Consider the following 16324-nt stretch of genomic DNA (forward strand, 5'->3'; position numbering starts at 1 on the left):
ACATACATTTGACGTTAAATGCATCATATAAGTCACTTATTAATCACTGTAGGCCTATGTATCATGATAAAAAAGTGACTTTACATGCTGGAAATAATTATTTTGTGGACCCCCTATCACTTTAAGACTAGTTGTTTCGAGTTATTAATTAGTCTGTTTGTTTGATGAAAAAAGTATGTAGTTGCAATAAATGCGTTAAGAATCCGTACAACTGCAGCAGCGGAGGACTATTATCGTGCTGCGTGATACTGCAGAAGAACTGATGACGACACAAGAACTGATGAACTGAAATCAGCAGAAAGGGGCGTTTAATTCTCGCTCACGTGTAGAAATCGAATATTCAAGCTGTTTATACATTTTTCTACCCCTGAACAAAAACAAAACACAAAAATTTAAGCTGAATTCTCATTTTTCATTTTTTGAAAAAAAAAAAAACCGAAAAAGGAGCTGTTTTCTAATTTTTCTACTTTCAATACTAAATCAAAAAACAAATGATAATATATGAATATACACTGTATATATACTGTTTATATATATATATGTGTGTTTGTGTGTTTTTGTGACAAATGAGGACATAAATTTGTATATTGACACAGGTATGACAGGTATAACAAGGTGAAGGTGACTTTTCAGGACATTGGCCCATGTCCCCACTTTTCAAAACGCTTATAAATCATACAGAGTGAGGTTTTATTTTTTGAGAAAGTAAAAGTGCACAGTCTCATGTGAGGGCTAAATTTAGGTGTAGGGTTGGTGTAGTAGGGCAATAGCAAATACAGTTTGTACAGTATAAAAACCATTACGCCTATGGGATGTCCTCACTTTTCACAAAAACAAACGCGTGTGTGTGTGCAAAAGTATGTTATGCAAAAGTGGGTTAGCGTTTAATATATTAAAATGTTATTTGCAGCAAACGGCCAAGATATAATACACACACACACACACCTGTATGATGGTCTATAGACTGATGAAGGATAGCGTTGTAGGTTTTGTAAGGCACGTCAACAGATATTAAATCAGAAGCCTTCGTCAGAGCGCTCAGTCTCTAATCACTAAAACCCAAACATAACAGCTCCATTCATAGAGCTGGACAAGCAGCCACCAGATATACAGAAACACACACTTGGGCGTGCACACACACACACACACACACATATTCACACAGTTACCTGGGCTGTAAAGAGATTTGAAGCTTTAGTCTTTCAAATTAGGATTGCTGAGCCCTTTCACTTCACTCACATGCACAAACACCTAATTCAGTATTCAAATCTTAAATTTGTCATTTCTGTAGTAGTAGTAGTAACACAATTACAAATACATAAGGGGTTTGAATATAGTGTCTTATGCTCACCAAGGCTGGATATATATATACATATATATATACATACATATATATATATATATATATATATATATACACTGCCCTCCAAAAGTTTGGAAACACCCCAACCTTCCTAAACCCTCCAACAAGACAATGACCCCAAGCACACTTCCAAGCTGTACAAATCCTATTTGGAGAGTAAACAGTCAGCTGGCATCATGTCTGTCATGGAATGGCCTCCCCAATCACCCGACCTCAACCCAACTGAGCTACTATGGGAGGACCTGGACTGTGATGTCCGTAAGAAGTGTCCAACCAGTGTGAATCATCTTTGGGCAATCCTTCAGGAGGCTTGGAGTAATATACAGTATCAAGTCAATGTTTGAATAAACTGACAGCTCGGATGCCCAGATTATGCAGAGCTGTAATAGCTGCTAATGGTGGATATTTTGATCACTTGATGAAAAGTTTGTTCTATGTATAAACTGTTTATGTAATAAAATATGTTTTCGTAGTTTGTGTTATCCCTTATCAGTGCAAAATTATCACAAATTAAAAAGGATTCATGCCAATATTGTCCAAAACCCCACTTTTCTAGGGCATTTCCAAACTTTTGGAGGGCAGTATATATATATATATATATATATATATATATATATATATATATATAAGCATAAGATATACATATAATATACAGTACATATATTTTTCCCCAAAATTCTTTTATTAAATGGTCTGTACTGTAACATTAGAAATGTATTTTTTGTAATGCCATTTTTGATCAAATTAATACATTCTTGCTGAATACAATTATTAATTGCTTCAAAAACAAACAAACAAACAAAAAAACAATTGGATGGTAGTGTCGATTCAAAAAGATTTTGAAAACAGGGATAAACAAATAAAAACTAAAGTTCTGTGTTCATCATTTATCTACCCTCACCTCTATGACTTTCTTTTCTTCTGAACACAAAAACAACATTAAGCAGAATGACAGCCTCAGTCATCATTTGTTTTCACTGTATGAAAAAAAGATGAGTGAATGGTAACTGAGGCTGTCAGTCTCTAACATTCGGTCTAACATTTCCTTTTGTGTTACACAGATGAAAGGTCATACAGGTTTGGAACAACATGAGGGTGAGTAAATGATGACAGAATTTTCATTTTTGGGTGCACAATACTTTTTTCTCCACAAAATTAAATTAACTGCGTTTACTTCCGAGACAACTGGATGCAGCTGGCTGCAATTAACATAATAAGGACAATGTAGCATATTTTCTTTCTTTCTTTCTTTCTTTCTTTTTTATAATGTGTTGTTTCAAATACTTTTTTTAAAAATAGTAGACTATACAATACTACGCCATGTGGCATACAGTAGTGCTCTATTCCAGACATGTTGTTTTGATCACACCATAGAGCCACAATGTTTACACTTTGTAGAAAAACATACCAACAAGTGACTTATTTATGATTGTCCCAGCAAATAAAACCAGGATTGGAAAAATATTTTAACATAAAAAATACTCTAAAAGCTGTTACCCAAGCAATTCTACAGCCCACATCAACACTCAAACTCCCATTCACTTTGCTATTCAAAGTATTCAAATGAACAACTAACCCATATTTTCTCAGGCTATAGGCACTGATATCAGAACAGTCCTGAGGAAAAGAGCAGCTATAGAGCCCAGGTGTCGGCTTTTCTGCAGAAACGGACACCTTTGTTCGTCTCTCTCAGCTACTGTTCTACAAGGACATCCAATATTACCTTACCAAGCCCGTCCTACTTTCTGCCCTCCTGGACCAGTGCTACTTAACAACTATAGCTACAAAATATAGTACGTTTTAGCTAAAATTAATCAGACTAACTATAAACCTAGGGCACCTCACAGACTTCAATTAAATCACAGTCATACGGTATATAATGAAAGTTAATAATAAAAATTCTTCTTTTCGAAGCACGGCAGCTTTTGCATCAAAGCAGTGCAGACACATTCACAGTCTCAGTAGCATATAATCCTACTCAGATTATTCATTAGGAACTGCGTGTTCAACTGGCGCATTCGCCTGTCCACTCTCCAGCTCCACAAGGTTTGTTGGGACATGGATTCTTATGGGACCATATGTTACGCCACCCCGTGGACGTGCATAAATAACTACAGATTGCCTACTGTCAACTTGAATCCCTCTCCGTCTCTCGCTGTATCTTTATTTCCATCTCTCTTTCTCTCATGTATACACTTTCCATCTCTCGCATTCGCTTTCTGGCTGACCGCTATCAAACCAGCTACAACCAGATTTGGTCCTTCAGGACTACTAGGCTTCTGGAGTTCTGACTCAGTCTTTACTGACACAATTTTATGACAGCTATCAGTAATAATAAACTAATCATTATTAGTTTTTTTGAGATTATCAGATATATGTGGGTACACAGTTCATCTGTAAGGGATGCTATAAATAAATTAAGATTAATTGACAGCATTAGTGGCATTTTGCTGAAAATATATACACTATCCTTCAAAAGTGTGGGACCAGTAAGATTTTTTATTTTTTTTTAATTAATACTTTTATTCAGCAAGGATGCATTAAACCGATTTAAATTGACAATACAAGATTTTTTAAATGTTACATAAGACTTTTTTTTTTAATATAGCTTGCTACTGACCTTGTTCTTCATCAAGAATTCTGAAAATATCACAGTTTCCACGTAAATATTAATCAGTACAACTGTTTCTGACAAATCCAAAAGAGAAAACTTACAGTTAGGTACACTGCCCTCCAAAAGTTTGGAAACACCCCTGGCAAAGTGTGGCTTTGGACGATATCAGCATAAATCCTTATAAATGTTTGGTGCAAATACATTAAAGTAACTTGACATCATCATTGAAGACCAGCAATAAAACATAATAATGGCAATATATACATGTCAAAGTCAGACATGCCCCTTTGCCAGCTGTGATGCCTGGTTACTGGTTTAAACTTGGCCCAGGTTTTTAAAGGATTTTTGGGTCAGCACACCTTATTAGCTTCAACAATTGATTGCCAATTCAAAGTCAATGTTTGAATAAACTGACAGCTCGGATGCCCAGATTATGCAGAGCTGTAATAGCTGCTAATGGTGGATATTTTGATGAATCGAAAATTTAAGTTTTTTCTATGTATAAACTGTTTATGTAATAAAATATGTTTTCATAGTTTGTGTTATCCCTTATCAGTTATCACAAATTAAAAAGGATTCATGCCAATATTGTCTAAAACCCCACTTTTCTAGGGCATTTCCAAACTTTTGGAGGGCAGTGTATATGGATGTTAACAGTGATAATTTAAATTGATTTAAAGTAGAAGTGTAATGCCTATAATTTTATAAATGCACTTACATTAATTGTGACCCAAGACCACAAAACCAGTCATAAGGGTAAATTTTTTTTAATTGAGATTTATACATCATAAATGAAAGAATGATGTATAAATACATAAGCTTTCCATTGATGTATGGTTTGTTATGATGGGACAATATTTGGCCGAGATACAACTATTTGAAAATCTGGAATCTGAGGGTGCAAAAAAATCACCTTTAAATTTGTCCAAATGAAGCTCTTAGCAATGCATATTACTAATCAAAAATTAAGTTTTGATATATTTACATTAGGAAATTTACAAAATATCTTCACGGAACATGATCTTTACTTAATAACCTAATGATTTTTCGCATAAAAAAAATCTATAATTTTGACCCATACAATGTATTATTGGCTATTGTTTCAAATATACCTGTGCTACTTATGACTGGTTTTGTGGTCCAGGGTCCCAATTCTTCTGTTAGAATGAGGATAGTATATTTTTTGGGATATAAAGTTGTTTTAGGATTTTAGGAATTATGTCATGAAAACAATATTCGGTGTTTTTGTGTGTTGGAAATAACTTCACAATAAAAACATCATTGAAGGGAATGAAAACATCATTGGGGGAAGTCGTGGCCTAATGGTTAGAGAGTCGGACTTGTAATCCAAAGGTTGCGGGTTCGAGTCTCAGGCCGGCAGGAATTGTAGGTGGGGGGAGTGAATGTCCAGCACTCTCTCCACCCTCAATACCACGACTGAGGTGCCCTTGAGCAAGGCACCGAACCCCCAACTGCTCCCCAGGCGCTGCAGCATAAATGGCTGCCCACTGCTCCGGGTGTGTGTTCACGGTGTGTGTGTGTTCACTGCTGTGTGTGTGCACGTTGGATGGGTTAAATGCAGAGCACGGAATAGTATGGGTCACCGTACTTGGCAGTATGTCACTTCACTTCATCATGTTTAAAAAGTACACTTTAAAAAGTGAGTACATTAACACTTGCAAATTGCCTTCCTAACTGGTACTTTAAGCATCTCACCTTTTTTGCATTGCATGAATAAATAAATAAATAATGAGGGACAGGTTGAAAATAGTTTGTGTTAATCACCATTATAGCACAGTAGCTGTTGATATAACTTGTACTGAACTCATAAAACTGCTTTAAATATTCAGGCCTCTCAAAATCAGTGTAGCCAGATGTGGTTGGGTGTGCACGCACTTTGTCAATGCAAAGCATAAATTAAGTCCAAGAGTAGCATTTACAAGTATGCATAGATTTAGGGCGCATGACTGCACAATGGATGACATTCTTTAAATAAATGGATGTGTGTCCGAACGTGTGCAAATGAGTGCAGACTGTGGTGGAAATATAAACTATGATCCAGTTAAGCAAACCCCCATGAGTAGTAAAAAAATACATTATTTCCTAACAATCTCAGTGTAGGGGACCGTTACAAAACTGCTGAAGTGTCTCTGTGTATTATGTGGTATTTGTGTGTGGGATTAAGAGATTTAAAAATGACCTCAGCTTCACTTCACCCATTTAGGTAAATGTTGTCTTGTGGTTATGATATGGATGAATGATCTTTCTCACTCTCTCTTGTTAACACATTGGCACAGTACAGGAATTCACCTACCTCGGTGCCAGTTGCTGCGCTGGTCTAAATCCACTGCTCTCTACGGTAGATTGAGATACACGTGGCACAACCACACAGCAAGAAACGGAGTCCTGCCAGAACTTCAAACAGTCTCAGTGTGTGTACAAGCATGTAGGTGTGTGTTTGAGAGACTTTAAGCTGCATATATTAAGTGGCTGCCTTGCTGATAGAAGGTTACGTTCCCTCATGCGCATACAAGAAAAAGACTCTTCCATATAACATATTAAGTCAGAGATATTATAGTTCTCAGGCATTCTGCTGCCATTCCTTTCACCCTCAACTTTCTCTCCCACCACTTTCCTTCCATATCACAGCCTCTAATGCATCTCATTCTCTATTTTCTTTCCCTTGACTACTAGTGGGAGTTTGGATGTGGCCAGTGAGACCCAATCTGGAGTCCAGCCAGGGAAACTGCTTTCATCGTTGTTCCCCCCAAAATCACTGAAAACCCAAACAAATGAACCCTGAAATGTTCATACAATTTCCTCAACTCCCACCAAACATGAAAACTCGATCCGGCTCTGAGCTTCTGACTTTCTTTCCATCTTTTCACCATCTGACATTCACCCACTGTCTGTCTGTCTCGCACTTTCTCTCTTTCACTCTCATTGTGCCATCTCTTTCTCACCCTTGTACTATCTCTCCCTCCTCCTCTCAATTGCTTTAATCCTTTCTAAGATTGAAGGGGAAGGGGGGGGGGGGCTTCCCATTCTACATTCTCTCCCAAAAATCTATTTTTGTCTGTGATCTCTTACTCTACTCGGACAGAAACATTTTATTAAAACGCAAGGGAAAAAACTGAGCAAGGGAGCGATGAGTTCAAGCCTACTGGAGCTGAAATACACACGCAAGGCTACAGACACAAACACACACACATACACGGCAGCCAGGGAGGAAAGCCATGAACAAAAGGATCATTTATTACATGCAGAAAAGGGGTGGCTGCGGTTGTGACCACGTTGGACCAGTGCAGCGTTGGCCCCTTCTCAACATTCACAGCCAGCTCGCTGCATCCCCCCCAGCGCCGATGCCATGCTGTCCACTAACTGCAAAAGACTCACTCACTGCTGCAAAAATAAGCCAGTATCTTTCTCTAGTTTTCAATCCAACTTTACATTCTGTGATAATATTATCATTTGATTTAAGATCAGGCACCGAATCCGGGCCGTTTTAGCAAGAAAATAAGAAGGTTAAAGGTTAAGGACAGAATTATAAAGGGAAAAGAAAATATTGTTAATGTTTTTAATAGTCATTTTATTGCTGCTGGTTTAACTTCTGATGTTAGTAATTTAGCAGAATATAATATAAAAGGGAGTGATGATTTATGCCATCCTACTCAGCTTTTTTACTTTTACTCCTATTTTAGTCGCACAAGTTCACAAAGCTCTAATCAATTTAGATTGAAAAAAATCAGCAGGGCTGGATAATATAGAGCCATATTTTTTCAAAATTGCGGCAGATTTCATAGCGGACCCAATTGCTGTTATTTTTAATTTAAGTCTAACTTCAAATGTAATTCCACATGCATGGAAATCAGCTATGGTTCTCCCTTTGTTAAAAGGGTGTGACCCTTTTGAATTAGATAATTACAAACCTATTTCAAGGTTATCAGTTATTGCGAAAGTATTTGAATCTCTTGTAAATGACCAAGTAAAGCAGTTTTTAATGGAAAATAATATTATAAATGAATTTCAATCAGGTTTCCAGTCAGGTCATTGTACTATTACAGCTGCTATGTTGACTACAAATGATATCACATGCCTAGATAATAAACAGTACTGTGCTGCTCTATTTGTTGATCTCTCTAAAGCATTTGATTCTGTAGATCACAAAATCTTATTGCAGAGACTCAGTTGCTTGGGTTTTTGTAAAATGAGTCTAAATTGGTTCAATAATTATCTGACAGAAAGAATGCAGTGTGTCTCAGTTGAAAATTTCACTTCTACAGAATTAAAAATAATATATTTGAATAAAATAATATTTTAGCTCTGGTTTTATTTTCACTTTATATAAATGACATAGGTCCGAGGCTATGGAATGAAATGCGGAGTGTTATGATGTTAGAAACAATTCCATCTTTAAATATTTTTAGAAACCTTTTGGAGCTCTATCTGAAAGAAACATGTGAATGTTTTATGTAAAAAAAAATATTTCTTATGATGTTGGATGATATTTTTTATTCTTTACTGTTTTTCTTGTTCTATGTGTGTCTAATCTGTATGTGAATCTCTCTGTGCTGCCATTTTGGCCAAGATTCCCTGGTAGAAGAGATCTATATGTCAATGGGACAATTCCTGGTAAAATAAAGGAAATAATAATAAAAGAGAGATGGTCAGATCGGAGATTTCTACAAACAACCATTGAAAGCTTTCTCTTATTCCACAAGAGTCACTGTTTTCTTGCATAAATTAAACTGAACACGGAGCGTCAGACATATGTGGTTAGCCTGCTTTGCCACTATTTGTACAAAAAGACAATTTATGCAAACATTCCGTCACTGAATGGCAAACCCCAATCTAGCCACAAACCCATACGTGCATTTTAAGCACACAGAGGGAACTCAAAAAGACGGTAACTCAAACACAATGAAAAGACTGTATTTAGCCATATACCCTGTTATTGTAACCCTACTATATACATAACTATCGAGGACACTTTAATGTTTCAGCTCAAAGATAAACACTGGAAATTTCTAAAATACATTTAAAATGGTAAATCAAATTTAGGAGCCCAGAGAATGACAGAGGCGGCAGACAAAACCAATGGTTATGAGGTTTGCGAAAGGGAACTTTCCATGGCTCTCTGATCAGTATTGTTGGCATTGTAATGCCTGGCAGACAGGTGGCTCCTGTATCTAGAGGCACCAGGTGGATATGAATAAAGAACAAAAGTGAACCATGGCCTCATAAAGTTTTGTTAGGGAACAGACTGTACTCAGTTTCCAGTGTATCATCACAACCTGTTATTGACTAAAGTGGAATTAAAGCTGAGATAAAAACAGTGTAAATACAGCCACACAGGAATTGTGGAATTGACATGATTATGTCACTCTAATACGTGTGTTAATATATTACAGTTGCGCAAATAAGTTTGCATACTCCTTGCAGAATCTGCAAGATGTTTTATATTTATTAAAAATAAGAGGGATCATAAAAAATATATTTTTTTTTATTACAGACCTCAGTGTTCAAGCCATTTCACATAATTTATATTAATGTTCCACAAGAGAATATAGCAACTGATTTTGCACAAATTATCCTTTTGAAAAGTTTAAACCTTGGTTTCTATTGTGTTGTGTACATTTGCAGTAACTTACACTGCATTCAATGTATACATCTTAACAATTCAGCTTTTGCAATGTTCAATGACTGTATGTTTTGTGAAAATTATAGTTTAAACCAAAGAAGTGTGAACTTTTAAACAGGAAGATTGTGTAAATGTTATTATTTTGTTTCGTTCGTCCTTGTGGGAAATATCCAATGAAATATTATGAAGAGCAGTACTAAATAAAAAATAAGATTGCTATTTCTTCTGCAAGTGATTTATAAACTAAGGAGGTAAAAGGAGCATGCAAACTTATGCACTCAACTGTATGACAAATCTGTTCAGTTTGCAGAAGATATGAATAAACTTTAGACTGTATGTGATATTCATGATTTCATACTTTTTAGACTAAACTCATTTTGAAATTCAAGCTGATCTTACCTGTACCTTCTTTGCTGCTGCTGCTGCTACCTTGGTGTGTCCGCAGCTCCTCTGACTTATAGAAGTCAATGCTAGCGTACATGTTGAGGTTTGAAGCACTACCGCCTGAACCTCCAGCTCCTACAGAACCCCCTGCTGCTCCTCCAACCAGCACAGAGGAAAAGATACGGGCGACAGGTGTGTGGACAGCTGCTTGTCCATCTGCGGCAGTGTAGGAGCTTTCCTTGTTAGCCAGGTCCAAGTCTATATAATTGAGGCCCTGTTCCATGGAGGATGTCTGTGAAACTGATAGACTGGGTAGTCCAGGGTTGACGTACTGAGATGAGATGTCTGCTGAGCCACTGTTCCCCCAAAGCATACCCTCAAAACCAAGCCGACGGGTCACTTGGGTGTGATCAGGGAATGCAGAAGAAGATGATGTTGCAGAGCAAGAAAGAAGCGAGGAAGGAGCTTGGAACGTTTCAGAGCAGTGGCGTCGACGACCTTGAGGATCTGCTCGGATTACTTTAGCCCCGTGATCTGGGTTTGGGACTTTGGCAAGTGGAAAGTCTAGTCCTAGTCCCAAACCCAAGGCTGGAACTACTGACTCAGGCTTGTCTGGCAAAGAGGGTTTTGGTGATGTAGAACTTAACGCGCTGCCTGAGTTCAGGCTAAAGGCCATTTTTGTGTAGTCACCACATGCTGTGGGTGAGTCTCCTGGCTGTGGCTCTGACACCTGCCTGCTTTTTACATGTTCCATCTCACTCTCTGCATCATCATCATTTAGAACTGCCAATCTGTGCTCATCATGACCTTTAGGGGCTGCTGCAGGCGTGACAGGACGAGTGGGGAATTCGGGAAATCCAAGTGACGTGAGGGAGATAGGCGAGGGGGATGGGGAAACTCCTAGATCCATGTTGACATACTCAGAGGCAGTTGATGGAGGGATGGGGGTGGAGGAGCTATGCGAGAAAGGCAAGAACCCAGCGACACAAGAGGTAGGCCTGGGTAAGTTGAGGTGGGTACTGGGTGGAAGAGAAGCATCGTGCCGAAATCCTCTGGTTCCATTACCTCCTGATTTCAGGTTCCTCTCACCCTTGAACTCAATACTGACATACTCACCAGGGCTCTTAGGCTCAGGAGGAAGGGGTGTCTCACGGACTCTGGGTAAAGTGTTTGCTTTCGAGACATCTACAAACAGGCTAAGAGGCCTGACCCTCTGACCAGGATGTCCTTGCTTTAACCTTCCAGACCCTTGCTTTTGCTGAAAGTGTCCTTGCTCAGCATCTTTTGCTGGAGTACTTGCTGCTGCTCCTCCTGCCACCTTGACAGTCTTTTCTTCACCTTCACCTAGGCTCTCGCTGCTAGCAGAACTGGAGGAGTAGGAGGACGATGATAGGGACAGATGTCGGCCAACGGGGGGTTCCTGATGCTTGGACTTGCTATTACCAAGCCCCCTGCCTCCACCCAGACCTCGACCACCATTAACCAAATGCTTCCCTCTTCCTGGCCCTTCCTCGAAGCGTGTTGAACTATTGTGTTTGTAGGAGCGGGGTAGAGAATAGTAAGAATATACCATCTTAGGTGGAGGCTGCTGATAATGCTGGTCAGATGGATTGTGGGGCTCAGCTGGTGGCGGGGTACTATTGGTAGAGCGGGCGCTGATAGGTGACATATTCATGTAGTCGCTGCCAGTTCGGCTGTCAGCACTGCTGCTGCCAACCCAAGCAGTAGGGACCCCTCGTTGGTCTGGTGAACAGCTACTATTGGGAGACATCATCATGTAGCCATCTGTGCCAGAAGGTGGTGGACGGATCTGCCGTGGGGGTGAAATGCTATTATTGGGGGTCATGGCCATGTAGTCATCAGCAGACTTTGAGTCTGGATCTGAAACTGTTACTGTGAGGGAATGAGAAAGGGATACTGGGGGAGCTGTAACTCCTGGCAACATGGACATGTAGGCATTATCCACTGCTCCACTGGCCCCTCCAATGACATCAGGGACACCCATTTCACCACTACCAGCATCACCTTTAAGCTCTGCAGCTACCTCCAAGTATCCTGTTGTGCTTGCTGATGCTCCAGAATCCTGCCTTGATCCAAAGGATTCTCGGCTGGTGGTGTGAGTCATAATTGCATAGTCGTCCTCTTCAACTGCTTCCTCCCCAGCTCGACGGTGTGGTGCAAGTCTCTCCAAGGCCATGGGTGGCAGGGAAGCCCGCTTGCTCATTATCCTGCGCTCCGCTTCACATTCTCTGCTAGAGGAGCGCCTCAGAACTCTCCTGGTTTGTGGCAATGCATTTTGGCCAGGCTGAGGTTTGGATGCTCCTCTCTGACTCATTAGGATGTAGTTGGATGCTTCATCCCCAACAGAATGCCCACCTGAGCTGCCTGCAGACTCTGCCTGCATTGTTGGAGTTAGCAGAGAGTGCTCTCCAGGGCTGGAGCCGTATTCATCTGAGGAACCGTAGTCGCTAAGAGAACCAGAGACAGTGGGCTGTCGGAGAGGTATTCGACTGTACATGTTAGCATTACCACTCACACCACTGCTGCTTGTCCCAGTTCCTACTGCACAAAACTCAGATCCATGTACTGAGCCAGAAGGCAGGCTTGGTGCAGCTGAAGGAGCAGGGGTTGAGGTGGATCTCATTAGCGCATGTTGTGCTTTGCCTGGGGTTGGAGCACGAACAGATGTTGATCTCAGTATTGGGGTATTGGAACATGACCCATTAGACGTGGGGCTTGAGCATGATGCAATCCCTCCAGCTGTTGCACCACCTCCATCATCAACTTTTCCACCATCACTGGACGTTCGTGTTCGCGGAAAGCTGTGGCGAGAGGTTGGAGAAGTGCTATTACAGCCTCCAGTAGTCCCTGGTGGTTCGGTCCGTGGGCGTCTTGTGAATCCAACCTGACTGGGTGGAGGATTGGGGTGATGTCGTCGAGAGGGAACACTAATAGGATTTGATGCAGTGGTGCCACCTCCCGCTCCAGCAGCAGCTGACTGAGACTTGCTACGTTGGCGAAACTCCTCACTCAGGGCCTTCATCGCTTCCAGCAGAGTCTCATGCATATTCTGTGCTACCACAGAATCTTCCACCTGCATCCAAAACTCTCCAGGTCCAGTTACTGCAGAGCGACCCACCTCCACGAAGAAGAAGTTTTCAGAATGACCACAACGCCTCACATTCATAAGCTGGAGCACGACAGCAGCTGCATCAGAGTTCAGCTTGACAAAGTTGACTGTCTTTTCAGTCAGGCAGAGACGATAGATGCCAACAAGGTTCTTGGCTTGGCCCAGACCTTTAGGCCAAACTTTCACTTGCCAGACTTCCTTGAAGGCAGGACCAGGGGATGGTACTCCATAATCTTCCCCATTCGCACTGTCACAGAGTGCTTTACCTACAGAGAGAAAGAAAACCAACATGTCAGTATAACCTTACACCACAAGGTAAATTTAGCAACCCATCTTATAAACTGAAAGTAAGCACATCTTAATAAAGATATTTAAATAAAAAATGCATAAGGTATAAATAATCTACAAATAACTAACAATCTTTTTATAATTCATGTTATGCATCATGTAACACCAATGAGAATGTGAATATAACCAAAACACATATTAGTAAATATATACACTTAATTCTAGAAATGTCTGAGTAAGCAGTGCTTCATATTTTAAAACTAGAAGTGGTTTGTTAGATCAAGTGCAAACGAGGACAAAGGTCACTGATAAAGACTCAAGTCAATAGGCCATTACTAATAAAGTGCAAATGAACACTTGATACTCATATGAGATACGCTATGAGTTAACAGTCAATATTGCAGTGTGTGCAACGTCTCCCATAGAGTAAAAAAATAAAAATTACAATTTGTGTCCTACATACACACATAAAGGATTATGAGCTGCAAAAGATGCTTTTTAAGTAAGTGCTTATTCTGGAATAAGCGCTTACTTATACTGCATGTTGGCCACACCAACAAGCTTGCCAAATATACGTTCCAAATCTGCAAACAGCCAGAGAAACGCCCCACAGAACCCTTCTGCCCCAAACACCACCCTTATGGTGTGCTTAGCATTTTGAATAAAGCACCTGCAAATATTTAAAACAGCTTGCATACTTAATATGATGCCATAGGCAAGTTAGAGACAGGGCCTCTCTATTGTGATGTATGGTCATAAAGATATAAGTTAAGGAAACATTCTATCATACAAGCCTTTGATGGTTTTCAACAAAGATACAGATGCATAGTCATGGGTTTAAAAATTATAAGAACAATGTGGCTGGCAGTGCCAAACTTTCTCCAGGCCCATTTATTTTCTTTAGAAAAACCTTGACATTATGCCATTAGCTTGGTTACTTCTCGATTTTTTCTACTGAGAAAACATGCCATCTTCAATTCATCAACTCTCCTCTCTGCAGGCTGTGTTCACCCACATGAGCTTTCAACAATTCCTTTGTTTGTTCTCTGAAAAGTAACGCATGAACTACCTGGTTAATAGCAAAAAGTTACAGCGTGCAAATCAGTCGACAGATTGACGAGGTGTTCACTGTTAGTAAAGGCTCTCTTTCTCTCACTCTCTATTAGTTCAAGAGCTTGCAAAGTCCTACAACTAACAGTTCTGTGAAAACACACAAGATGTTCATAATCCTGAAGGAACTCGTTCTTTAAATCTGTTTCAAATTCGAAGGCTTTTGCTAATCTGCCGCAGCTTGCCCCCCCCAAAACCTGCTTGACTGAAATCATTATTCTCTAGTCTTTGCATAAAATTTGCTTCCCGATAGTTTGGATAATTGTACCAACTGTATCAACACCCAACTATCATCTGGAAATAATGGAAAAAGATAAACTTCTCATTACTATACTATGTAAAATACTCTACCAATAATGTATAATTCATATTTATGTATTTATGACACTAGATATAGTCAAATTGTTAGTGTCCTAGCAAATAAGAGCATGTTAGAAAAGGCGTGAGTTCTTGAGTGCGTGTTAGTGATGGGTCGTTCTTGAACGATTCGTTCATTTTGAACTCGATCGAAGAACTAATCCATTCTCTTTCTGGCTCAGGCTGCATTGGTTAAGCGTATGGGGCTGTCACGTGATGAACGAACGACTCAAACCCGAGACTCGATAGACGAACTAATCCATTCTCTTTCCGGCTCACGCTGCATTGGTTAAGCGTATGGGGCTGTCACGTGATGAACGAACGACTCAAACCCGAGACTCGATAGACGAACTAATCCATTCTCTTTCCGGCTCAGGCTGCATTGGTTAAGCGTATGGGGCTGTCACGTGATGAACGAACGACTCAAACCCGAGACTCGATAGACGAACTAATCCATTCTCTTTCCGGCTCAGGCTGCATTGGTTAAGCGTATGGGGCTGTCACGTGATGAACGAACGACTCAAACCCGAGACTCGATAGACGAACTAATCCATTCTCTTTCCGGCTCACGCTGCATTGGTTAAGCGTATGGGGCTGTCACGTGATGAACGAACGACTCAAACCCGAGACTCGATAGACGAACTAATCCATTCTCTTTCCGGCTCAGGCTGCATTGGTTAAGCGTATGGGGCTGTCACGTGATGAACGAACGACTCAAACCCGAGACTCGATAGACGAACTAATCCATTCTCTTTCCGGCTCACGCTGCATTGGTTAAGCGAATGGGGCTGTCACGTGATGAACGAACGACTCAAACCCGAGACTCGATAGACGAACTAATCCATTCTCTTTCCGGCTCAGGCTGCATTGGTTAAGCGTATGGGGCTGTCACGTGATGAACGAACGACTCAAACCCGAGACTCGATAGACGAACTAATCCATTCTCTTTCCGGCTCAGGCTGCATTGGTTAAGCGTATGGGGCTGTCACGTGATGAACGAATGACTCAAACCCGAGACTCGATAGACGAACTAATCCATTCTCTTTCCGGCTCACGCTGCATTGGTTAAGCGTATGGGGCTGTCACGTGATGAACGAACGACTCAAACCCGAGACTCGATAGACGAACTAATCCATTCTCTTTCCGGCTCAGGCTGCATTGGTTAAGCGTATGGGGCTGTCACGTGATGAACGAACCACTCAAACCCGAGACTCGATAGACGAACTAATCCATTCTCTTTCCGGCTCACGCTGCATTGGTTAAGCGTATGGGGCTGTCACGTGATGAACGAACGACTCAAACCCGAGACTCGATAGACGAACTAATCCATTCTCTTTCCGGCTCAGGCTGCATTGGTTAAGCGTATGGGGCTGTCACGTGATGAACGAACGACTCAAACCCGAGACTCGATAGACGAACTAATCAATTCTCTTTCCG

General features: G+C 40.5%; 1 protein-coding gene across 2 annotated transcripts in view; it reads right to left on the reverse strand.

Moving 5' to 3' along the window:
* Positions 1 to 16324, reverse strand: part of LOC306885465 (insulin receptor substrate 1-B) — a 52221-nt gene that overhangs the window by 19683 nt on the left and 16214 nt on the right. The window contains exon 2 of one of the 2 annotated variants that reach the window (XM_079441993.1): positions 10024 to 13398. In XM_079441993.1, coding sequence (XP_079298119.1) covers positions 10024 to 13398 — 3375 coding nt within the window. Of the gene's footprint in view, positions 1 to 10017; positions 13399 to 16324 lie in introns of both variants that reach the window. The other variant, XM_079441992.1, reaches the window with a different exon arrangement.

This window comes from Barbus barbus (genome assembly GCF_936440315.1).
Source record: "Barbus barbus genome assembly, chromosome: 2".
NCBI lineage: Eukaryota > Metazoa > Chordata > Actinopteri > Cypriniformes > Cyprinidae > Barbus > Barbus barbus.